The 25,737-nt window shown below is 45.8% G+C and overlaps 4 protein-coding genes across 8 annotated transcripts; 2 read left to right on the forward strand and 2 right to left on the reverse strand.

Moving 5' to 3' along the window:
* Nucleotides 1–1,915: 1,915 nt before the first annotated feature.
* brcc3 (BRCA1/BRCA2-containing complex, subunit 3) lies at nt 1,916–4,127 on the reverse strand. The gene is made up of 8 exons (XM_047020239.1): nt 3,909–4,127; nt 3,392–3,511; nt 3,110–3,197; nt 2,915–3,003; nt 2,733–2,788; nt 2,494–2,625; nt 2,314–2,357; nt 1,916–2,084 (listed from the first exon to the last, which is right to left on the reverse strand). Exons 1-8 carry the CDS (start codon nt 4,011–4,013, stop codon nt 1,936–1,938), a joined length of 783 nt encoding a protein of 260 aa, XP_046876195.1. The 5' UTR covers nt 4,014–4,127; the 3' UTR covers nt 1,916–1,935.
* On the forward strand, nt 3,566–7,797 carry zfpl1 (zinc finger protein-like 1). 3 transcript variants are annotated; one of them, XM_047020238.1, is made up of 8 exons: nt 3,566–3,637; nt 4,574–4,694; nt 4,838–4,949; nt 5,259–5,452; nt 5,550–5,628; nt 5,791–5,991; nt 6,240–6,363; nt 6,982–7,797. In XM_047020238.1, the coding sequence occupies exons 2-8, from the start codon at nt 4,593–4,595 to the stop codon at nt 7,166–7,168; spliced, it is 999 nt and encodes a 332-aa protein (XP_046876194.1). In that variant the 5' UTR covers nt 3,566–3,637; nt 4,574–4,592; the 3' UTR covers nt 7,169–7,797. The 3 variants fall into 3 exon arrangements, with proteins under 3 accessions (XP_046876194.1, XP_046876193.1, XP_046876192.1); XM_047020237.1 differs by lacking the exon at nt 3,566–3,637 and adding an exon at nt 4,160–4,381; XM_047020236.1 differs by lacking the exon at nt 3,566–3,637 and adding an exon at nt 4,160–4,339.
* A 1,875-nt stretch (nt 7,798–9,672) lies between these two features.
* On the reverse strand, nt 9,673–11,647 carry LOC124468107 (phospholipase A and acyltransferase 3-like). The gene is made up of 3 exons (XM_047020686.1): nt 11,088–11,647; nt 10,507–10,775; nt 9,673–10,193 (listed from the first exon to the last, which is right to left on the reverse strand). Exons 1-3 carry the CDS (start codon nt 11,206–11,208, stop codon nt 10,092–10,094), a joined length of 492 nt encoding a protein of 163 aa, XP_046876642.1. The 5' UTR covers nt 11,209–11,647; the 3' UTR covers nt 9,673–10,091.
* A 491-nt stretch (nt 11,648–12,138) lies between these two features.
* LOC124467727 (neutral alpha-glucosidase AB-like) lies at nt 12,139–25,340 on the forward strand. 3 transcript variants are annotated; one of them, XM_047020118.1, is made up of 25 exons: nt 12,139–12,182; nt 12,617–12,718; nt 13,449–13,557; nt 13,984–14,111; nt 14,245–14,424; nt 14,822–14,887; nt 15,636–15,702; nt 16,015–16,090; nt 16,198–16,294; nt 16,478–16,658; nt 16,799–16,919; nt 17,155–17,390; nt 17,819–17,945; nt 18,192–18,271; nt 18,646–18,786; nt 19,230–19,326; nt 19,675–19,776; nt 20,065–20,308; nt 20,508–20,572; nt 20,719–20,795; nt 20,987–21,061; nt 21,284–21,397; nt 21,873–21,985; nt 23,775–23,875; nt 24,193–25,340. In XM_047020118.1, exons 1-25 carry the CDS (start codon nt 12,163–12,165, stop codon nt 24,300–24,302), a joined length of 2,829 nt encoding a protein of 942 aa, XP_046876074.1. In that variant the 5' UTR covers nt 12,139–12,162; the 3' UTR covers nt 24,303–25,340. The 3 variants fall into 3 exon arrangements, with proteins under 3 accessions (XP_046876074.1, XP_046876076.1, XP_046876075.1); XM_047020119.1 differs by lacking the exon at nt 12,139–12,182 and adding an exon at nt 12,203–12,324; XM_047020120.1 differs by lacking the exon at nt 14,822–14,887.
* Nucleotides 25,341–25,737: the final 397 nt, after the last annotated feature.

The following is a 25,737-nucleotide window of genomic DNA, read 5'->3' on the forward strand; positions in this document are numbered from 1 at the left end:
CAGCATTCGTCTCTTCCGATGCAGTATATAACTGTTCTCTAACCTTGGCCCAGCTGAGACAGAAGTCACTGCGAGTTACACCCTTCTCCGTCAGCAGTTTAAAGTAATCAACCTGTCAGCTGGACTCTGTTTCCACAGAATCATGAGTTTTATTTCATTCCTACGCTGGAGGCTCTCTGGTTCACATACAGCCAGAGCCACCACACATTAGCAACCCTGTAGAAAGACACTCCATAGTCAGAACTACGGTGTGTAGACTGTTGAAGAACGGGGAAAGCTGCTGGTGGGGTTAGAATGGTCTGGTTTTTGTTTGTTTTGCTCATATCATAAGACTTCCTTTTGAGATAAATAATGGTTCTCTTTTCTGGAACAGGGGCATGAGACGAATTCAGAGATGGTAATCACAATATGGGATTGGAATTATGACATAACGGTCTATTGAGAATAAATTGTGTCGTTAGATTTGAACGGGCTTTTCACATTTTGACAAATGATTCCAACAGGAATTCTTATTTCCTCAAAAATACACATGGAACTAATTTACCTATCTACAGGCAATTTAGCATTGTGAGATATCGCTCAAAAACACCATAATGAAGATGTGTCTCTCAGGAAATTACTCTCTCTCTCTCTCTCTCTCTCTCTCCCTCTCTGACTGAGAGCACCGTTGCCATGACGCAGCCTGAATATTCAACCACAATCATGGGCACAGCTGTTCCTATAGCAACACTGACAGAAATGTTCAGATGAGACTCTTCTCAGAGAGCATATCTCTTTCCAACCTCTTAACGCCTTGTACAGTACACAGACAACTAGACAACCAAACAGAGCAACCAAAACATTAAACATGTTTTGGTTAAGAAAAGGGTCACAGTCCTTCGTTTAATCATCTGTATCAGATATATTTTGAGACATGTCAAGAGATGTGATGTATCCAAGACCTGGAATTGGTGGTGCATCAGTTGACAATTTAAAAACTGTAAATCAGCCCGAAAATATCTACATCTACAAAAACGTTATACTCCTCCGAACAAACAACAAGAAACATAATCATGACCGGTAAACTTTGAATGGACAAAGGGAGATCATTGACAGGGCATAACCAAAAACGTGTTTTAAAGAAAATAAATAAATACAACAATATGTATACACAAGCATTTCAATTGACTTAACAGGAGGCCTTTGTCATTTTAAGAAAGAAAGAACAAAAAGTTAAGTACAATAACTATTCATCTCTTAAGAATTGGCAATATACAGTTTCTGAGGGAATTCTTTCTTATCGTATCATCCTTCAATAAGGACTAACATCTAACTATGACATCCATCATGCTACTGAACCAGTGAGAAACCACGTAATTACATTGTGTTCTGAGGAGACAAATAAACAATTCAGCATCACACTGAAAACAGATGTCAGATGTGTTTATAGAGCATGGAGTCTCATTAGTCCTTCTCTGCCATCTTCACCTCACAGTGAGGAGGCCTCTTCAGTACTTGATCAACAGTTTATTGGCACTATGTCTGAGGAAGCGTGTATTGTTCCTTCTCCTCCTTTAACTCCTCACTTACCCCCCCCCCCTCCTCCTCCTCCTCCCCCCCCCCTCCTCCTCCTCCTTCCCCCCCCCTCCTCCTCCTCCTCCTTCCCCCCCCCCTCCTCCTCCTCCTCCTTCTCCTCCCCTCCTCCTTCCCCCCCCCCTCCCCCTCCTCCTCCTTCACCCCCTCCTCATCCCTCATCTACCCCCTACCTTCTCCTCCTCCTCCCCTTCTCTCCTCCCCCCTCTTCCCCCCTTTCCTCCTCCCTCCCCCCCTCCTCCGCCACCCCCCCTCTCCTCCTCCCTCCCCCCCTCCTCCTCCTCCGCCCCTCCTCTCCTCCCCCTCCTCCCTCCTCCTCCTCCACCCCCCCTCTCTCCCCCTCCTCCCACCTCCTCCTCTTCCTCACATGGCCGCCAGCTCGTGTGTGAGTCTGTCCTTCTCGTGCTGCAGCTCCAGGATGCTCTGCTTGTTCTGCTCCAGACGATCCTCCAGCCACTGCAGCAGGGGGCCGCTCACGGCTGACATCTGACTGCACAAGTTCTTAGTGAACACTGGAGGACATGCACAGAGAACATGTAGATATTTAAGGATGAAGATGTTTGTTTAGTAGATGGTTTTATCCAGAGCAATGTAGAACAATTATTGTATTAAATACAAGAGACAACCAAGGACTGGAAGTTCTACCAGTATTACAGTTGTTACTGCCAAAGAAGTCTGTGTTATAAGGCACAGTGAAACAACATCATATTTCATATACAGGAACAACAAAACTTCCTGTACCTGAGCCGTTGTGAATTTTTGTAATTGGATCCAGGTGAGTTAAGCTGCAAAAGGGAAAAAAATAAGAGTAGAAAAACTACAATTACCAGTAACCCAGACCTCCGCAGCCTTTACACAGTGTCTGTGTATCACAACTCACATGAGAACACGCTCATAACCTCTCAGAATGTGGCTATGTACCTGTGAATCTTCCTGTACGTGTCCTGTTCTTCCTGGCACAGGATTCTGGGTAATTCCACCGCTGATTCTAGGCACACTTTCCCAATGGCTTCATGAGGAACCACGTGAATAGGGATCTCAATTCTCTCGTAACTATAGGGACACAGAACATGGATGTTGATCAGTAATTTTATGCACAGGCAACTAAGAAACTGCCTTATTTGACTACCTTATTTAATGATAATGAAAATGCTACGTACTCTGAGCCTTTCTGAGCTTGCACAGACTGGAAGCAGGTGTACAGTACTCGTCCAGTCTTACATGGTTAAAAGACGATAAAATAGAGGGTCATAGAAAATTAAAGATGTAGCTTGAGCACCTTTGTGTAGAACTCCCAAGTTTATTTTTGTTGACGTTTAAAAAGTAATTATTCAGTCCTTACTTTGGTGTTCTTATCTTCTATGAAACAGGAGAATATCAGGCCCACGAAGCCCTGATCCATCATCTGGTACATCGCCTGCGTCCTCACATCTGTTACAAACAGTCCGTTAGAGGCAGTCTTCTTTTTCCAACAACCGGACATGACGTATACCAAGAGTCCGCAACCGCAGAGCTAGAATCATGAGACGATGCTTACCTACATGGGATGGCCACACAGTAATGTGGGGGTGAGAGTGGTACCAACCGACAACGCGCATGGGTCGTCCAGTCATCTCTGCTAACCTGTAGCTCTTGTTAAGAAAAAAGGGTTGATACAAATGTAGGTTAAATGTATTTTTACTGTTAGATGAACTAGACACAGAAAGGGAGGCGCACACTTTTTAGAATTGATCGAATTTGTCTCAAGTTTACACTCACCTAAAGCCCACAATCAACATCTTAATATTTTCAAGTCAGTCAAAAATCTAATAAAGGATATCTCTGCTTCTGTGGAAGCTGCTGACAGCTGCTCGGGTGAGATTTCTACACGGTCCTTCCTCTTGTCCGAACGACGAAGGATAATCACAGAATGAATGTGTACAATGCGGTTGGTGTCCACCTGTTGGACATGTAAAGGCATGTCTTAAGAAGCTTGGTACAAGTAGCGATCTGTGGACGAGTTATGGTGAACGTGTCTGTTTGAACTAAAGTCTTGAAATCAGTGGGTCACCAATAGTGAATTGGGGTAGGTAGCAGTGATCTGTTTTACTGCACAAACAACAATCTTCATGTTTGTAACAAGATAGAGCTATCAATAACATGGCTAACTAGAGAGCTGTTTCATGTTTGAAGTAAGTTAGCTACATAGCTTTAGCTAACCACACATCCATAAGAAAAATAAATACAGAGAAATGCAGTCTCAAAGTCAATGAACTGCATTTCATGGCAATTTTTTTCTTCATAATCATAGCTAGCTAGCCATCAAACAGTATCAAGAGTTGGCTAGCTAACATTACCTCCCCGATACAGAGTCCCATTACTTCTTCCTTCTCGGTACTTAATGCATGATTCATGCACACCAAAAAAGCATCCGATTCTAGATGAACTGCGCTAACTGCCATTTTTAGAAACTAACTTTATTGTCGTTTATACAGTATGCAAACTGCACTGGTATGTAGCTAGATAGCAGGTTACAAGGTTGTCACTTCCTTGTTCCCTAGCCTGTTACATCATAAACATCCGTCTGGAAACGTATGACATCATAGCATCGCGACTGTGCCCGGAAGAGACGTGGCAAAATATTCGTATCTGGCTGGGAGAACTGTTTCTTAGAGCATTTGCTAGCTGTTAAGCTATTTTTTTAGACATTCTTGCTACGATAAATTACCGTTGTACGCCGTCCTTGGAAACTCTGAGGAACCGTGTAGATAACCTGGGTGACACACAGGTAGCTAGCTACTTAGCTATGCAATTTTTATGGAATTGCTAGGTACAGTACGTAGCTCTAGCTAGCTAGCTAGCTTTACTAACAACTCTACTAACAGCTGATTATGTAGTTAACAAGCTATGGTTGTGAATATTCCTTTGAATTGTTATCTGCCTTGTCGCTTTTCAGATTTACTTTGTATATCATATGTATGGTTTGATTATAAATCATGATTCTGTCTTTTTGCTACTGTAGCTAGCACCAAAGACAGACCATGGGTCTGTGCAAGTGTCCGAAAAGGAAGGTCACCAACCTATTCTGTTTTGAACATCGTGTGAACGTGTGTGAGCACTGCCTGGTTTCAAATCACAATAAGGTCAGTAGGAAATTAAACCAGTATTAATAATGCGGCCAAATTAAATGTTGGTCAAGTTAAAACCAGCTGTGTCCTTTAAATGTACACTCGCATTTGCCATATTTAACGTATGTGTGTTCCGTGTTTTCCTATCTGGCCATTAGTGTATAGTGCAGTCCTACCTCCAGTGGCTTCAGGACAGTGATTACAACCCCAACTGTCGTCTGTGTAATAATCCTCTGATCGACCAGGACACTGTCCGGTTAGTCTGCTACGGTAAGTCACAGTCACTGCTTGTTATTGCTGCACAGTACTATGTTATTATTGCACTGTAGCTGAGCTTTAATTTTTGTTACACCATACCTGGTAGCTGAGATGTGGTTTTGTATTTTGCACAATGTACATATCAAATAATATATAACAATATAATATTATAAAATACATGATATAATAATTGCTCTGGATAAGAGCATCTGCTAAAGGACTACATGTAAATGTAATAACAGAAAATAACGTCACCCATAAAATAATAACAAAATGGCAAACATAACAACTCTGTCTCCACGCTTCTTCTGCCTTTCAAAGATGTGTTCCACTGGGCGTGCCTTCATGACCAGGCGGCACGGCTGCCCCTGCACACTGCTCCAGCAGGGTACCAGTGCCCCAGCTGCCAGGGGCCCGTGTTCCCCCCTTCCAACCTGGCAAGCCCAGTAGCTGACACACTGAGGGAGCAGCTGTCCTCCGTCAACTGGGCCCGAGCAGGACTGGGCCTTCCGCTGGTGAGGGCTGGGGCCTAGACAGGCGAAGCGTGTTGTCGTTGGCTGTCGGATGTTTTCGGTATTTGATTGTGTCGTGTTTTTACTGTCTGTCGGATAGATTGAGGAGCCAGAGGGAGGATTCGAAGACAGCTCGTCGAACGATGTCACAAATTATGCTGACTGGTCTACATTTGATGGTGAGTTTCTTCTTGTGTTTTTTCTACTTCTCCCTGTTTAGAAAGACCCCGTGCGTTGCCTCAATGCGACTGTTATAAAATGCTTATTTAGGATTTTCACAGGTGGTTACTGCAACATAGGTTTATCTTCTTCTTCTACTATCCATTCTTATTCTACCACAGCTACAGCCCCAGAGCCGAGTGAAGCTTACCCCACCCAGTCCTACAGCCCGGAGCCCAGCCCGGCCCCCACCCCAGCGCCACCTCCTGCACAGGAGGAGCAGGAACGCCTTCTAAACAACAACGGAAGTCTGGTGACACAGGAACACTCTGTGGCCAGCATGGCCACTGCACCTACCAGTGACACCATCACAATACATGCTGGTGAGGGATTATTATTATTATGATATTTTATTTTCATTAGGGACTCTGTATGTTACTCATGATCAATCTGTATTTTACGTCAGATATCTGTATAGAGGCTTGATTTCTTAACTATATCAGAAGTTCTAGAGATACTTTTTAGCTGATGTAACTGATATTCCTCATAACCGCTGCAGTTTTTTTTTACAAATATACTGTATCCTTCTCAGCTGATGGTTGTGTGTGCTACTTGGTGTTTGTCCATCCAGTATCTTCACCCAGAAAGATCTACGACACCCGTGAATCTGCTCATAGCTCCGTGACACAGATTGACTTTGATGATGACAAGTATCGGCGAAGACCTGCCTTGAGTTGGTTTGCACAGATTCTCAAGTAAGTAATATAATCTAATGATGCCAACGGTGGTTAGGGATTAGGGGTGGCCAACCCTGGTCCTAGAGAGCCTCAGTCCTGCATCTTTTAGATGTTTCCCTGCTCCAGCACACCTGATTCAAATGAACGGTCATTCTCAGGCTTGGATAACGACCATTCATTTGAATCAGGTGTGCTGGAGCAGGGAAACATCTAAAACATGCAGGACTGAGGCTCTCGAGGACCAGGGTTGGCCACCCCTGTATTAGAGACATCAATGTGTATAATATTTGATTGTGTTTTATTATAAAGTCGTTAATTACTAATACATTTGACAAACTCCTCCTCTTTACGTTCCTTTGGATAAAAGCTTCTGCTAAATACAATTTTAAAATATATACAATTTAATATTTTATTTGTATATATTTTATTTATAATTTACAATTTTTAATGTAACCTGTGCAATAATTTAGATTGTTAGTTCCTAGGATTAGTTAGAATACTGTACTTTTATACTTTTGATTGAAGATCCGTATATGTTTATTGTTGGCACCTCCCGGCCACAGTAAATTCCGTGTTTGTGTAAATTTACATGGTCAAATAAAACCAATATTCTGATCAAATAATGTACTCATTCAGGAACCGAACGGGTTCAAAGAAGACATCCTTGTCGTGGAAGCAGAGGGTGTTCATGATCCTCCTGGTGGGGGTCCTGGGCTTCTTCACCCTCATCATCATCATGGCTAAACTGGGGCGAGCCTCTGCTGACTCAGACCCCAACTTGGATCCTCTCCTGAACCCTAACATCCGCGTGGGGAAGAACTGAGCAGCGCCCCCTGGTGTCACACACGCACCCCTACAGGCAACGAGGATCTGGACAATGTACTTGGGACTAGGCGAGTTCGACGGTCAGATCTTCTCCTGGACTCGAGCGTGAGAATGAAATGGAGCGATCTGCACTGGGAAGTTTTAGTAGTTGAAAACACTTGTCCTTTTGTTTGGATTTGGCAGATGCTAATTCCCTATGCATATACTGGACAGAATTAATATATATATGTATAACGGTTTTGGGGTGTTTGCATTTGCCGAAACCATTTAAAACAACTTATTTTAGCAGATCCATATCTTTCCAACTGTTTTTGAGTGAAAATGGGTTGGTGAGGAGGTGATAAATATACACTTTTTCATAGACATTGTATTCTATCTATGAAACTATAGGCAGATGTATGGGGTAATTGTCATAACTTAATGAGTTCATTATTACCACAACCCCAACAAACAGTGATCTGTTATAAATATGAATCTGTTGGCTCATTTAGCTGTAGTTATTTGTTTGGTGGTGAGACTGTGGTTTGGGTTTAACTGGAAGGACAACACTGCATCTAACTCAGCAAATGTTTAGTCTTTTCATTAATTCCACACATATGTAAATAAGAAATTGAATGAAAGAAGAAATTGAGTGTGTGTGTGTGTTTTTGACCGAAAATTAAATCAGGTTGGAACAATAACTGCTTTCTGCACATATAGTAGTCTACCTTTTTTATTTTTCAGATCGCAACCTTTTTCTTATCTATTTTTCATTTCATGAAAATGATGGGTTTGTACACTGTTGTCGGTCCGTTTTGATTGTAAACCACAAGGAGATTCTGTTTGAGGCATCTTTTAAATCAAGAACAGAATTAATTTTACTTTGCCCATGTTTTCCCCTTTTTTTAATATTTTGACAAACACAGGTGGAAATCAGTTTCTTCTCTTACATTTTACATTTAGTCATTTAGCAGACGCTCTTATCCAGAGTGAATTACAGTAAGTACAGGGACATTCCCCCCGAGGTAAGTAGGGTGAAGTGCCTTGCCCCAGGACACAATGTAATTTGGCACGGCAGGGAATCCATCCGGCAACCTTCTGTTTACTAGCCCAACTCCCTCACCGTTCAGCCATCTGACTCCGATTCTGACTCTTGATTGCTACTGGTGACAGTTGGTGTCAAACTACCAAGTTCCTGTGAGAGATTGGTGCTTTTGGAGTGGTGGATTGTGTTAAAATGAGAAGTTACGTTTTATTTTACTGTACCACTCACATTACTTTCCAAATAAACAACAGTCCTTCTGAGGACTTTAATGGTTTGAGTTACACCACATCTTTTCATGAATTTTTGTCAGTTCACTACAGCCTCTCGCCCAGGGCATTAATGAGCAGTCTATTCAAATGTCCGTTCTTCAGAGGAAGTAGGAAGTCTATTTATTGCTGTCTCAGAACTCCTGTTTTCTGTACTGGATCGTGATGAACTCGTAACAGAACCGAGTGATGAACATCGCCAGGTTCAAGACTAAGAAAGAGCAGAGGTTGAAGCATGGTAGCAGCCATTAAGAGAAATTAACAGAGTATCACCTAGGTGATAAAGATAAGAATATCAGTGAGCAAGCAGGGAACGTTATTTACAGACTGAGAGAAGGGCATAGAACCCCATCTTGCGATATCCTGCTTGAAGGGAATACACAGAACCCAACAGGGACCAGTAGAAACTGACTACCAGGAACACCTGCAGGCAGGAACCAGAGGAATTCATCATATAATTGAAGGATTTAATAGTTAGTCTTACAATGTGATTGATATAAATATATAACAATTACTCATACATTTAATGAAATGATCTCAAATAAAGCAATAGAAAAGCAGTGCAATACTTTCCTATCTATTTTGGTCAAAGAGAGAAGAGGTGAGCTCACCAATATGGCCTCTGTATGGTTATGGCTGGAAAAACTAAGGTCTTTGATGACAAAATGCAGGATCATATCAACGCCCAGCAGGATCAGCTGGAACATGAAGAGCAGCAGAGACATAAAGATGTACAATCCTCGTTTAGAAACCGATAGAGACAGCAGCCACTCCTTCACAATCCACCAGCCGTCCTGAAAAGCCATAAAACAACCAGATGCATTTCAACTAAATGTCTGACAATCCCAATAGGGTATGGAGTTACATACATTTATATTAACTTGTAAATTACAGTTTAATATGTCCAGTAATTGTGTTCTATGATACTTTAGCATAATTCATACATGTTTCATTCAGACAAATACAAAACCATAATACAGTTTACATTCTTATGTTTTGAAATCGTTCCATATTGATTGTTGTCCATGTTGTAGACTGCTAGAGGCTCTGATTCCAGTATGGTCTCCATGTCTGGAGAAACAGCTGAGCACTTCCAGCTCAGGTAAAGAACAACTAGATTTGACAAAAACCAACAATGGAATTTTCAAACATCATATTCAACTATGACATCACATGAGACATGACAAATTAAGAACCAATTATCTTGATTTTCAATTTCAAAACTGTTTATTTATTCTTTTCATTATCTTATTATTTTAGTTGTTACAACTAGTTACAGTGTTAGTACACTTTATCACCAAGACAATCATGTTTAATACATCGAAAAATAATTCAATTTTTTACATGAATGAAATACATAATTTTGGGATTTGGGTTTACATATTGTGTTGATGTATCAAGTCAGTAACCAACACTGCTGCAAGGCATTACATCCACTCACTGGGTCCTTGTGAGACAAACATACACAGGCCATAAGTATAGGCACTTAGTCTCATCTGACGAGTGCAGTCTCATAACATGAAAGTCAGCTACAGTAGTTTGCTCTGTGGCTAAACTGTATTGTCTGTAAATCTTGAATGAGGCACATTCAGGGTTTCCAATGAGTCCTGTTAGAACGCTAGAAGGTTTCTCTATTGTTCTATTGTTCTGATGCAAGATAAGTTTGAAGCTGCAGTTAGTGCCTTCATACCAACAGCCACTGTCCCAACACCGACACCAACAGCATAATGAATCTGCGAAAACAAAATATCCACGTTGACATACAAGGGGAGATTTTATGGAAGCAAATCAGTGACATAATGTTTAGAAATTGAACATTTCTGAATAAATATTATTATTATTATTAATCTTTTTAAATTTTGAGGGGGGGTCTGAATTTTACTGTTAAAATTTAATTAACCTGAATTTCCGAACCTTTGATTTTTAGATTAGATTTTTTTTACAAGAAAAAATGAATGTTTCAATTTTAAAGAAGTGTATTCAAAACCATCAAATTCGTTGGTGTTTAAATGTCATTATTTAAGTAAGTATAAGTATTCAATGCACCTGTTGGGACTCCGCCTGCCCGTATCTCAGCTGAGTGACAAAATGTTCGCAGTTCCCTCTCAGGATGCAGTAGGGCATCTCCAGACCCAGCAGGCTGTGAGCGTCCCTCAGGATAGCGCACACTTTGCGGGGCTTGTGTTTACTGTCCAGCTGGTTGTTGACGTGGAACCTGCTCTGCCCCACCACCTCCACCAGGCCTTCCCTGGTCACCACGGCCCGGTCACACAGCACAGACATCAGGCTCCGAAGACCAGCGTCGGCAGCCTCAGCTTACACGTCAGGATCAGAGGGATGAACAGGGAGCAGACGGAGATCACATTAAGGATTGAGAACGCCCAGGTTATTTTAAAAAGTGAAAATGTAATTATGAACACCTCATAAAATGTAGGCATGGAATATGTTTGCAATGTTAACATGAACACCTATAAACACCTTATAAATTGGCATGACATGAGCGTAACAATTTATGAAAACATAATCACTTCACTTTCTGAAATGGCACATTCAATGTGACCATTATTATGCATGGGGTTAAAACATTTTTCAAGGTGTAGTAAACGGAGTGTCCTCCCACTACTTACTAGGAGGACACAGGTGGATGATGTCACCTTCGCCAAGATACAAAGCCCAGTGCTGATATGTCCCCCGGAATATCTCAATCAGATCGCCAGGCTCGGGCTCCGTCAAATAAGCATAATACATGATCAGATATGGCCTAATAACCAAGTAAACTATTCAAACGTATAATACAGTCGTACTAATACAATTAAGCGTGATTATTTTCATTGCCTTTACGCTTCAAATGTGACAACCAAAACAACACCAAAAGATAATGAAAACTAACCAGCTCCAAGACAACCGGACCTGAAGCGATTATTAATTGCATTTTTTCTTTATGTTGACTTACCATTTTGGGGACAATGACATTACAGTTCGTACAGATGAAAGACAATGTCAGATATCTTCGCCACTTTACCATTGATGAAACCTGTTATAGCACACAATGTTCTTCTGTTACACCATCGAGAAGCCTTTTTGTGATGTGCTTTCTCATCCCTCGTAATATAGTTCATATCTTGCTGTAAAGACACTCCAGACCCTCGCTGACAAGCAGGGAGCTGCCGCAGGTTACCATTATAATGTTTAGATGTTGCATGTATAGCCTAACTGATAGAGATCACACTAATCGGATCGTCACCGTATTTATTTATAGCTAATAGGCCTATGTGATCTTTGACCCGAGTGAGTACCTCGGAGCTCCTTACGGATAAAAAAAATACCACCAATCGCTTGCTTTTTAAGGTGAATTACTTAGGATGATTAAACCCACCCTTCAAAGGTGTAATAATATTAATAATAATAATAATAATAATAATGCACTTTATTTGTAGAGCTGTTTATAATATATGTTTACAAATTAAATACAATTGCAGAACATGTAGGCCTACATACAGTTTCTTGAACACAATCAGGATTTTGGATCTTGCTGAAAACGTAAACTGGTTTGTAATTCATGCAGGAAGCGTAGTTTGTCCAGTTTGACGTCCACCAAAGAGAATAAAAAGTATAAGTTATTTGGGTCCACTGAACTACAGCGCTCTGATTTGACCACGTGACTACATTTTGCACTGGGCGTACGAGTCAAGTGCAACCAAGATGGCGTGCTTTACACAGAGGTAGTTGTCTATCCAGTTTATTCAAAAGTCTATTTAAAAACAAATTATCGTTACGATACAGCTAGCTAAGGGATAGCGCTATACATCTGTAGTGTTTGTGTGTCCTTCTCGAAATGTGTATGCCTTAATATGCGTTTTGCAGGTAACAAACAACTCCTTAAGAACAAGTTATTGCTGGCTAGCGCGCTGGAAAGCTAGCTGCTTATGCTAATCATGCCTCTGGTTGTCACTGTGTCAGTGTCACTCCCAAATGCACACACTTGTTTCTTGAAAACATTAACTATTGCAAGCTACACGGCATGTTAAAATCACCAATCAACACAGGGTTTCAATAAGCTATCCTGTTAAGTTAATCTAGATTCCTTCCATAGCCTATTGCTAAAATGTCTCCTCTCTTGAAGTCTTGCCAATTTTTCTCCTCGCACCTCTTTCAGGATGGACATACCTCTCGTTCTGTTGATCTCAGTGATCCTCAGCTTCACCCAAGCTGTGGACCGAGGAAACTTCAAGACATGTAACCAAAGTTCCTTCTGCAGGTGAATGTCAATGTGATTGTGTGACGTATGCTTGCCATGTCCATTTTATTGTTCAGAATGGCCTAGTGTTATATACAGTAAGACAAATGGAAAGGTAATGTCTGGTTTTCAGTGAATTATTTAGGTTAAGACTAAAAAGTGGACCTAGTTGGAATTATGTTTAATTAGGCAGGTATTAGGAATAAACTGAGTTGGCTCTCGTGTCCAGTGAACTACCCTACTGTAGTTTCATGAAGTGGTCTTTCTCCCTCCATCTCTCTTTACCCCTCACCCTCTACATCCATCCTACCCCTCACCCTCTCCATCCATCCTACCTCCCTCCCTCCCCCTCCATCCATCCCCACTTCTCTCAACCTCCATCCCTCCCTTTCTCTCTCCATGTCCATCCATCCCACCCTCTCCCTCTCTCTGTCTCCCCTCTCTCTCGCCCTCTCTCTGTCTCTCCCTTCCCCCCCCCCCCTCTCTCTCTCTCTCTCTCTCTCTCTCTCTCTCTCTCTCTCTCTCTCTCTCTCTCTCTCTCTCTCTCTCACACTCTCTCGCTCTCTCTCTCTGTCTCCCCCTTTCCCTCTCTCTCTGTTTCTCGCTCCCTCTCTCTCTCTCTCTCCCTTTCTCTCTCTCTCTATCTCTCTCTCCCTCTGTCTCCCTCTCTCTCTCTCTCTCTCTCTCTCTCTCTCTGTCTCCCTCCCTCTTTCTCCCTCTCTCCCCCGTTCCCCTCCCTCGCTCCGTGCAGTCGTCTGAGAGGCATGAAGCCGGCCCAGTCCCCATACAGAGCTCTGCTGGAGACCCTGCAGCTCAGTGACTCTCGTCTCACTCTGCAGCTCATCAATGACAACAACAAGGTCAGACACCAAGCCAACTGCAGCTTCAACATTTCCCTGGTTATTGTGGGTTTCTGCAGACACTTTAGAAGGAGAATATATATATCATTTTAAAGTTTCTCCCGTGTTGAGTTTGAAATGGAGAAGCTCACAGATTTGTCAGATTCCATATTTTCTTATTATGCACCTTATCATTGCAGTGCTTTTCAAACCTTTCAAGTCAGGTTCCTCTTTGAAACTGGAAAAACATTCCAGGCTCCCTCTACCATTACAATCTTATCCTCTTTCTACAGCAGAGTACTTCCTGTTTGACAGCCCTGTGGCTTTCACATCCCACAGTTTGAGAACTGTACTCTGTGACAGAGAAACGTAAACGTTGTGACCTCTGTGAGAGCGAAACGTAAACGCTGTGACCTGACAGCGAAATGTAAACGCTGTGATCCGCAGGTGCGTCTGTTGCTGGAGCTGTACAGGCTCCAGGGGAACATGACCCGGGTCAAGATCAACGAGCTCAAACCCATCAAGCCTCGCTTCGAGGTGCCCGACGTCCTGATCGCGGAGCCTCCCACCGAGCCGTGAGCGTGCCTGTTTGTTTCCCCCCCCCCCCCCCCCGTTTCCCAGGTCGGCATGGAAACAGACAATGTCAGTCTCTTCTTTTCCCCCCTAACCTGCTGCACCCCCCCCCCCCCTCTCCTCTCCACCCCGCAGCTTGTCAGTGCTGACGCAGGATCGGGGGGCTGTGGTTCTGTCCCTGGGCGGGGGGGACCGCCGCGTCATCGTCAACGCTCAGCCCTTCCGCCTGGACATCATGGAGGGGCCACAGGTGCTGCTGTCCCTCAACGCCCGCGGCCTGCTCGCCTTTGAGCACCTCCGCTACCGCAAGGACACGTGAGTCTCCCACGGCCGTGACCCTCCACGCACGCGCCTCCGTCCGCACGCTCGCAGGTTGAACAGAGGGGACAGAAGTCGAATTTGGTTATCGACGCAGAAGAGTGTTGTGCTGTCGATTAGCTTAATGCATGCAAACTTTTAACTATACTTTTCTATCGTTACTTGTTAAAGAGGCATAAGGATGTATTTAGAAAGGATGATGTTGCATTGTTTGAATATTCTGTACGATTTCAGGAACGTTTGAGTCCTCCAAAGGCTTTTCACCTTGAATATGACAACTGTCCCTAACAACGATGCGCTCATTATTGACCTGTTTGCCCCTTCTGTTTCCTCCCTCTGTTCCTCTCTTCCTCTCCTCCTCTTCCTCTCCTCCTATTCACGCCGCGTGCTCCAGCATTGCTCACAAAATGAGTAGCACAGTCGGTAGCATGTGGGATAGGATCAGGAGCGTGTTCTCTAGGTAACTGCTGTCAGTCTGCCTGTTTCGTGCTGTCTCTTTTGCACACGGTCCTAACTGCTCCATAGGCATCTGCCTGTGATGGAATATGAATTGAAAACATTTGTGATTCGGTTTTATGCATAACCCCTTTTGTTCTTCTATCATTTTAAATGAACGTTTTCAGACATTGAAATTAAGCATTGTGTTGGCCCCAAATGGGACGGCACATGTTGCATGAAAGAAAAAATCCAAAGTCAATTATCAAATTGCTAAATTTCTGTCAACAATTTATCTCTCACCCGTGTTCAGCAGTTCCCTTAAGCCTTAAAGAGGAACTAAACACCCCAATTATTATTATTATTAAATTTTTTGTAAAATAATTTAGTTTAAATTAAACTTATCACTGCTTGTGTGTATTGATCTAACAATCTTTGACCAGAAATAATATCTGAGTATGTAGGAGCTGGCTAAGGCTGAGTTGGGGTGTGTAGGTACTCTTCATCATTCATTCAAGCACGCTTTAGTTTAAACCTAATCCTAGTTAACCCACAATCAGTTGTTCGGAGGTTGATTTGTAAACCTGTCTTGTGAACAAGATTGAAATGTAAAGCCATAGGGTCTGATTCCAGGTTTGCTGCAATCCTCAATGATCATGTTCAGAATCTCAAAACTTAACTCCCAGTCACCACAAAATTAAGCTGCTTTTGAATTCTGTCACGCCAGTCTGCTCTTGGTTGTGACCGCGGTATTTGTTTTGGTAAATATGCAGCAAGACTCAGGCAGACACTGAAGAGGAGGAGACCACAGAGACCACAGAGAAGCTGAGTGAGGAAAAGGTTTGTTGTGACCTTGTTTATATACACGGAAACACCCATGTTATCATCCCACACCATGAACTGACTAGTTACTGCACAGGCTCAGTCCACGCTCCGGAGGTCAGACAAAGACTGGAGCTAGCTGGAGCTAGGGTGGATTGAATGTGATGAAGACTTAAGACCTCAAACTAGACTTCAGCTCTAGATGTTCTAGATCTCTCCGCCCACTCTCCTTCCCTCCCTCTCTCTCTTTCACACACACACACACACACACCCCTGTACATGTGTGTTTGATGGTCATCCAACCTAAACTACCTCACCTTTGATTCTCAGGTCGCAGAGGAGGAGGAAGACCTGCCAGGTATGTGGGAGGAGACCTTCAAGTCCCACACAGACAGCAAGCCCAACGGTACATCCCACATCCCTGTCCTCACCTCCCCTCACAACTGCCTAATGTTTCTCAATTATTCTCAAACACAGAACATGTATATCTCACTCTAACCTTGTGTTCCACAGGGCCGTCCGCCATCAGTCTAGACTTCTCTCTGGCCGGAGTGGAGCACGTCTACGGAATCCCGGAACACGCAGACACTCTAAAGCTCCAAAACACAGAGTGAGAATCCGTCACGCCAGAGTCCGTCACTGCTAGCATCCACTAGCTTAACTATGTCCTGTCGGAGACCTCCACTAGCCCACTACATCTTGTGGCACGCATTACATCTGCCAGGTATTGTTGAAAGATCATTTTTGGTGATCCATCCGGTGCTGACTTCCTTTTTCCGGCCCGGTCCTCCAGCGGAGGTGACCCCTACAGGCTGTACAACCTGGACGTGTTCCAGTACGAGCTGGCCAACCCCATGGCTCTGTATGGTGCCGTGCCCGTCCTGCTGTCCCACAGCGCCCAGAGGACCATGGGCCTCTTCTGGCTCAACGCTGCCGAGACCTGGGTGGACGTGCGCTCCAGCCCTGCCGACCAGGTGGGTCCTGCCGCTCCCAGAACGCTAATCACTTATCGCTAATCACTTATCGCTAATCACTTATCGCTAATCACTTATCGCTAATCACAATGGGATTGGAGCTGTAACCGCTTGTGTTGTTGTTGTTTGCCGTGGAGCAGGGTGCCAGCCAGGCTGCCCACACGGACGTGCGGTGGATCTCAGAGAGCGGGATCATAGATGTGTTTATCATGCTGGGGCCCAGGCCCTCTGACGTATTCACCCAGTACGCTAGTTTGACAGGTACACACACACACTCCCTGACACACACACCCTGACACACACACACACTCCCTGACACACACTCCCTGATACACACACACTGACACACACACACACAGTGGAGCACAGGTGTTCCCCACACACTGAAGAACACACACAGAGAAGCACAAGTGTACCACACACACACACACACACAGAGAGAGACAGAAGCACCTAGTGTTCCTCTCCCAGCTAACACCCTGTGTCTCTCCTCTAGGAACCCAGGCGTTTCCTCCTCTCTCTGCTCTGGCCTACCACCAGTGCCGCTGGAACTACAACGATCAGGAGGACGTGTTGGCGGTGGACCGGGGCTTCGACGAGCACGACATCCCGTACGATTTCATCTGGCTGGACATCGAGCACACGGACGGCAAGCGCTACTTCACCTGGGACAACAACAAGTTCCCCCGGCCCAAAGACATGCTGCAGACGCTCAAGGACAACAAACGCAAGGTGCGTTCCTGAGGGTGGATCACTGAGGCTAGGCACATCATCATCATAAGCTATTATTTCAGACACTTACTAGGTCCGTAGAATAAAAGACAACATGCAGACAAACATATAATGGCCAGGGTTTCCCAGATTTGTTAAGAAGCTCTTAACGCTAAGAGCTTCTTAAGAACGTTTGAAGAGCGCTCTAAAACGCTCTTAGAATGCTCTTAGAACGCTCTTAAGAAGCTCTTAGCGTTAAAAGCTTCTTAAAAAATCTGGGAAACCCGGCCAATAACATCACGAAGTACATCATTTTTTGAGGAGGCTCAGACACCAGTGAGTCCACATATTAGAAAAGTATTGTACTGAACTTAATGCTGGATTGGTCAGTACCAGGATGATACTGTTCATCAGATGTATTGTTTAACTGTGTAACCCCCTTTCCCTAGATGGTGACTATAGTGGACCCTCACATCAAGGTGGACAGTGCATACAAGATCCACTCTGAGATTCGCTCCAAAGGCTTCTACATCAAAAACAAAGATGGTGGAGACTACGAAGGCTGGTGCTGGCCAGGTAGGCATGGCTCTTAGCTCAAGCCAGGCCAGTATGCTACGTGGCTTATTGTTATCCCAGTAAGCTATTTATTACAATGTCTTCTGAGGACAGAACTACACTTTTTACAACACTGTAAGCATGCTGGTCTTCTACACTACATCATAAAACACCTTGTTTGTGCATGGTAGAGTTAGGGGTGTGGTGATCGTGGTGGTGAGTTTCCTCACCTTGGAGACTAAGTGACTGTGTTATTTTGTTTCCTAGGGAACGCTGGGTATCCCGATTTCACCAACCCTGAGATGAGGAGCTGGTGGGCTAGCATGTTTGGATATGACCAGTATGAGGTGAGTCCATCCTGTCACATCTAGCAGGGGGTGGGGGGTTAGCCACACCTCCTCGTTCTCTCTCTTGGTTTAGCCCTCAGCCTGTCGCCCCCCCCCCCCCCCCCCCCCCCTTGTCTGTGCTCTGTTGCACCACTCAGGAATCTTTGTACTCTCCTGAATCTTCAAGGATGAGTAGATAGATAGGTTGCCCCCTCACTACTGATTTACCTTTATGACCCATGATACGCTGATCTGTGTGTTTCTGCTGTCCCGTCGTGCCTCTGTGTCCAGGGCCGCATGGACATTAACCGTAACAACAATGTATTCATAGATCTGTGTGTGTGTGTGTGTGTGTGTGTGTGTGTGTGTGTGTGTGTGTGTGTGTGTGGTCTCAGGGTTCCATGGAGAACCTGTTCACGTGGAACGACATGAACGAGCCGTCCGTGTTCAACGGGCCGGAGGTGACCATGCACAAGGACGCCCTGCACGGCCCTTGGGAGCACAGGGACGTGCACAACCTGTACGGCCTCTACGTGGTGAGGGGGGGGGGGGGGGCAGGGCTCACAGGAGGGGGGGGACCCAGGGCTCACAGGAGGGGGGGGGGGGGGGGGCAGGGCTCACAGGAGGGGGGGGGGGGCAGGGCTCACAGGAGGGGGAGGAGGACCCAGGACTCACAGGAGGGGGGGGGGGGTGGCCCAGGGCTCACAGGAGGGGGGGGGAGGACCCAGGGGGGGGGGGGTCAGGAGGGTGCAATGGTTGGGGAGGGGGGAAGGGGAGAAGGAGAGGAGATGTTCCTTGCTTTATTCTACATTGTCCATCGATCCGAAATACATTCGAGCAGACATTTTATGACTCGACTGTACTTTATTGCTCCGGGTACTTTACCTCAACCCTCCTGCTTCATGAATAATTAATGACTCGTTTAATTTTCCATCCATCTGTGTCGTTTTCTGCTCTCCTGTTTGCTGCCTCCTCCCAGCACATGGCCACAGCGGAGGGGCAGGTGCAGCGGTCTGGAGGCCTGGAGAGACCGTTCGTCCTGACCAGGGCTTTCTTTGCTGGCTCTCAGCGCTACGGTACCAGACTCACACCTCCACCTGACACCATGAAAACATTTGGCTCTTTTCCCCCCCACACACACACAATGAAACGACAAAGCAACAATTATTTGCGTAGAAACAAACGTTCTCACGTCTGAGAAATGTGCATGACCCTGTGGTGTCCATGTTGGGCTGTGGGTACGGCTCGGTGGGAGAGCATGAGACTGCAGATGGAGGGATCCCAGGGTCTGTAGTGCAGCAGGTGTCTTGACGTCCCTCAGTAACGCAGCGTGCTGCTGCTCCTGTCCTGGCAGGGTCTGTAGTGCAGCAGGTGTCTTGACGTCCCTCAGTAACGCCGCGTGCCGTCTGGTCCTGTCCTTGCAGGGGCGGTGTGGACGGGGGACAACGCTGCGGAGTGGGGCCACCTGAAGATGTCCATCCCCATGTGTCTCAGCCTGGGGCTGGTGGGCATCTCCTTCTGCGGAGGTCAGACTCGGATTCCAACCCTGTGAACCTCTTAATAATAATAATAATAATAATAAATTATATTTATAATGCACTCAATATTTAGACAATCTCTGAGTGCTACAAAGCATATAGTAATAAAATTACAAAAAAAGAATCAAAGTTTATTAATTTGTTATTTTAATTTTAAGATCAAGGTCAATAAATACTTCATTTAAAAAAACACATTTCATGAAAAGCTTATTTCTTAATGCGACACGCTCCCCCCATTGTCCTGTGGGTAACTCTGGCTCCTGTGCGTCCTCCTAGCTGACGTCGGGGGGTTCTTCAAGTCCCCCGGGGAGGAGCTGCTGGTGCGCTGGTACCAGGCCGGGGCTTACCAGCCCTTCTTCCGCGCCCACGCCCACCTGGACACCCCCAGGAGGGAGCCCTGGCTGTTCGGCCCCCAGAACACGGCTCTGATCCGGGATGCGGTGCGCCAGAGATACGCCCTGCTGCCCTACTGGTACCTCTGCTTCTACCAGGCTCACCGCAGCGGGCAGCCCGTCATGAGGTCAGAGGTCAAACTCCTACGGGACAGCTCAGATCTCACTGGGAATACTACGAGTTAATGAAATGTGTTCATTAAAGGTTGTGTTCCCCCTTCCTCTCTCACACTTTCACTCTGTCTCTGATCTCCTTCTCTCTCTACTTTTCTCTGTCTATCTCGTGGTCGCTCGCTCTCTCTCTCTCTCTCTCTGTGTGTGCTTCAGACCGTTGTGGGTGGAGTATCCTGAGGAACCGGCTACATTCTCTATCGAGGACGAGTATCTGATTGGTGAGAAGCTGGAGAAGGTTTCCTGAGTGTACACCGTGATCTAAGCTGTCTGGTGAAGCACAGTGATGACGAGTCTTGGATAAATGTTTATTACTACTGAGGCGCATGTAACAGTGATCATTAATGTTCATGATTCCCTGTGTCAGGTCGGGATCTCCTGGTTCACCCGGTAACAGACGAGAAGGCGTCCGGGGTCACCGTTTACCTTCCTGGGGAAGGAGAGGCAAGTGTCCACCAGCACAACCTCACCTTATATATTTCATTTGCTTAACAGACACTTTTATCCACAGTGACGTACAAATAGTGCATGTAGAAAATACAGATCCGTTGATGCGGAATACATCTGGAGTTTCTGCTAACATGGATCAGTTTTCTGCTAACATGGATCTGTTTGTGTTTCTTGTTGCCGGGCAGGTTTGGTACGACGTGCACACGCTCCAGAGTCACCATGGAGCTCAGAACCTGGACGTCCCCGTCACCATGAGCTCAGTGAGTTGTGTGTCCAGAGTTGTGTGTTTCATCCAGAGCTCTCTACAACAGTGCATGTAAAGTACAGCAGGAATTCAGAAGTACATGGTTCTGACAGTGCTTTGTTGGTCAAGGAAGTCGGGGAACAGTCTGTATTTACTAGCCACAGTGCAACCATGACAACACCTCCTCTTCTCCCAACTCTCCCCTGGCTCCTGTCCCATTCTGCCCTCTCCTCCTCAGATCCCAGCGTTCCAGCGAGGAGGGTCCATCATCTGCAGGAAGAACCGTGTCCGCAGGTCTTCACTCTGCATGGAGAGCGACCCCTACACTCTCTATGTGGCCCTGGACACACAGGTAAACACCTGTGTTATCTAACTACTATCACAAGACGGTAAACACCTGTGTTATCTAACTACTATCACAAGACAAGCTGTGGGTGTGAAGACTAGTAACATACTGTAGCCAAGGACAGAGAACACTTGTCAGATTACGACATGACTGAAGTGATAGTTTACTGAACTTGACTGGACTGTACTCATCTCTACTCAAGTTTGAGGCAGTTCACCGTTAGCAGAACATTGCAGACATGCAGTGTAGGGAAATGCCTCACGGGCCGACGGCGCTACATAATTAAATGAAACCAAATGAGTAAGCTCATGTAAAACAAATATGCAACAAAAACATCGAAGACAACGAAATAAAACATCAATAAATCCAGTGTGGGGAGGGGGAGGGTCTGGTGGGCTTGTAGCGGGGTGAGGATGTGTGGGGAGGGCTCTATTTGACTCTTCTATTCTTCTCCAACCCCTGGTCTTCCTCTCTGCTGTAGGGCAGGGCTGAGGGAGAGCTCTACATAGACGATGGCCACTCCTTCAAATACCAGACTGAGCGCCAGTTTGTCCACATGCGCCTGAGCTTTGCTAGCCACACCATCACCTCCAGGTAGGCCCTATTACATCCCGTGCATCAGGCCTTCTGCACTGTATATATACCCCCCTCTGTGTTCTCCTCTGGTTGTGCTGACGGTAGGATGACCTCTGGTTGTGCTGACGGTAGGATGACCTCTGGTTGTGCTGACGGTAGGATGACCTCTGGTTGTGCTGACGGTAGGATGACCTCTGGTTGTGCTGACGGTAGGATGACCTCTGGTTGTGCTGACGGTAGGATGACCTCTGGTTGTGCTGACGGTAGGATGACCTCTGGTTGTGCTGACGGTAGGATGACCTCTGGTTGTGCTGACGGTAGGATGACCTCTGGTTGTGCTGACGGTAGGATGACCTCTGGTTGTGCTGACGGTAGGATGACCTCTGGTTGTGCTGACGGTAGGATGACCTCTGGTTGTGCTGACGGTAGGATGACCTCTGGTTGTGCTGACGGTAGGATGACCTCTGGTTGTGCTGACGGTAGGATGACCTCTGGTTGTGCTGACGGTAGGATGACCTCTGGTTGTGCTGACGGTAGGATGACCTCTGGTTGTGCTGACGGTAGGATGACCTCTGGTTGTGCTGACGGTAGGATGACCTCTGGTTGTGCTGACGGTAGGATGACCTCTGGTTGTGCTGACGGTAGGATGACCTCTGGTTGTGCTGACGGTAGGATGACCTCTGGTTGTGCTGACGGTAGGATGACCTCTGGTTGTGCTGACGGTAGGATGACCTCTGGTTGTGCTGACGGTAGGATGACCTCTGGTTGTGCTGACGGTAGGATGACCTCTGGTTGTGCTGACGGTAGGATGACCTCTGGTTGTGCTGACGGTAGGATGACCTCTGGTTGTGCTGACGGTAGGATGACCTCTGGTTGTGCTGACGGTAGGATGACCTCTGGTTGTGCTGACGGTAGGATGACCTCTGGTTGTGCTGACGGTAGGATGACCTCTGGTTGTGCTGACGGTAGGATGACCTCTGGTTGTGCTGACGGTAGGATGACCTCTGGTTGTGCTGACGGTAGGATGACCTCTGGTTGTGCTGACGGTAGGATGACCTCTGGTTGTGCTGACGGTAGGATGACCTCTGGTTGTGCTGACGGTAGGATGACCTCTGGTTGTGCTGACGGTAGGATGACCTCTGGTTGTGCTGACGGTAGGATGACCTCTGGTTGTGCTGACGGTAGGATGACCTCTGGTTGTGCTGACGGTAGGATGACCTCTGGTTGTGCTGACGGTAGGATGACCTCTGGTTGTGCTGACGGTAGGATGACCTCTGGTTGTGCTGACGGTAGGATGACCTCTGGTTGTGCTGACGGTAGGATGACCTCTGGTTGTGCTGACGGTAGGATGACCTCTGGTTGTGCTGACGGTAGGATGACCTCTGGTTGTGCTGACGGTAGGATGACCTCTGGTTGTGCTGACGGTAGGATGACCTCTGGTTGTGCTGACGGTAGGATGACCTCTGGTTGTGCTGACGGTAGGATGACCTCTGGTTGTGCTGACGGTAGGATGACCTCTGGTTGTGCTGACGGTAGGATGACCTCTGGTTGTGCTGACGGTAGGATGACCTCTGGTTGTGCTGACGGTAGGATGACCTCTGGTTGTGCTGACGGTAGGATGACCTCTGGTTGTGCTGACGGTAGGATGACCTCTGGTTGTGCTGACGGTAGGATGACCTCTGGTTGTGCTGACGGTAGGATGACCTCTGGTTGTGCTGACGGTAGGATGACCTCTGGTTGTGCTGACGGTAGGATGACCTCTGGTTGTGCTGACGGTAGGATGACCTCTGGTTCTGTCTCCCTGCAGCCCCCTGTCCCCTGAGTCCGTCTTCTCCACGGCCTCGTGGGTAGAGAAGGTGATCATCCTGGGAGCCCAGAGACCCAGCGCCGTCACCCTCACCACACAAGGTCAGTCATGGGACAACTCTGGGACACCTACCGTCTCTGGAGATGGGGAGACCTCGCTGAATGGCTCCTCTGTCTTCCTTGGGGGGTAGTTTGGTTATGTGCTGGTCTGAGGGTGTCTATGAAGCATTCTGTGACTTGTTAAAGCGGCAGTACAAATAAGATTTCATGAACTGTCAGCTCCAGTACCAGAAGCATCTGTGTTTGGGTTTTGTCAGCAGTTGTTTTTGTCTGTCTTTCAGACTGGTGAAGAGTGTGTGTACTGTTATGAGGTGATCCCACAGTGACTGTTCCCCCCCCCCCCCCCCCCCCCCCCACAGATGGGAGCGAGTCTTCTCTGGAGTTTGAGTTTGACGAGGGCTCTGCTGTGTTGAGCCTGAGGAAGCCAGGCGTTAACGCAAGCCTCAGATGGAAGGTGCAGCTGCAATAACACAGAAAAACATCTTTCCAGTCCTCTTGAGTAATGGGGTTCTCTCTGAACCACACACACACACACACTACAAACAACACACACAAACAAACAAAATACACTTTAGAAAAACACACACACGGCCCCACAGACTACAAACAAAACAACAAACCGAACTAATTGTAGAAAAATGGACACTAGAGATGAGATAGGAATACTAGTAGGACTGGGATCAAAATATCACTTGAATCTAACTGTGGAAAGTGGAAACCTAATTGATTTATACTACTGGAAGTATGTTGGAGGGCAAGTGAGGAAAAATAATGGTGTTATAGATGGTAACTAATTATACTTGAACAGATACATGAAGCTGCAATCTCCCTCAGTAAGGGTTTGACATTCCCCAAAGCCAGCTGGCCAGCTATATTGTCTGTGTCGCTAGCCCACTCTGGGCCAAACAGAAACCAAATTCTGATCTGGGTCACAGTAAAATGTTTCATAAGCATATTGCTTAACCAGGAAACAAGGGATTTGATCAAAACGTTGTTTAGTTTTTAACTATTTATCCTCTCATCCCACAAAAGAACATTCCGGTGGCAAACAATTATTGTCAAGCCCTGATCAAAGAGTAGTGATTTTGGATACTTGCCTAAATGAATTTTGGAATAGCACAAATGTTTGATTATGATGACAATGATGTGCATTAGTATATATATTTTTTAATGTTTACATAGTTCCACAATTAAAGAAGTGTGCAGAACAATGCACCTGTGTGCCATGCCCCCTCCTCCCTGTCTGTGGGGCAGGCGTGTTGAGGACAGATGGTCCTAGTGTCCACTGTGTTTACACTCCCTCTCTCCTGTCAGGTTTGGAAGGGGGAATTACCAAAGGCACATAGAGGGGGGAGGGGGGGTTCGATTCTCTGGAATCGCAAGCAATGATGTAATCTCGAGGGGAGAGAGTATTTCCAAGGTTGTATGCATGCACTCATGACATTAGCACGGGTTGCCTCTTGACTTGAAAATGATCATGTATTAGGTTCACTAACCAAATTGTAAGGGGGGGAGGGAGGGATTTAAAAGTGTCTAATATGAGTTGTAATAAATGAAATAAAATGAAATAAACTACAATCACTGTTTTGTACGTTTATTATAAAGTCATATGAAGGCTTATATATGATATGAATACTACATACATACAGAACATCCTGGTTAAACTAGCAGCCTCCTCTCTGAAGGAAACGACATGCTGTCTCCACCCAGGGGGATGTACATGCAGTCTAGTGGACCATAGTGAGTACCCGAATCCATGATACCTAAAGAAATATTCACATCAGTCTGGTCACAGTATCATTTCATTAGGGCATACCGCTGAATGTTATGGAACAATAATGTGCCAAAAAGATAAAAGCTTATATCAGTTTTAGCATCTGCTAAAATAAAAATGGAACACATTC

The sequence above is a fragment of the Hypomesus transpacificus genome, chromosome 5, assembly GCF_021917145.1.
Source record: "Hypomesus transpacificus isolate Combined female chromosome 5, fHypTra1, whole genome shotgun sequence".
NCBI classification, from domain to species: domain Eukaryota; kingdom Metazoa; phylum Chordata; class Actinopteri; order Osmeriformes; family Osmeridae; genus Hypomesus; species Hypomesus transpacificus.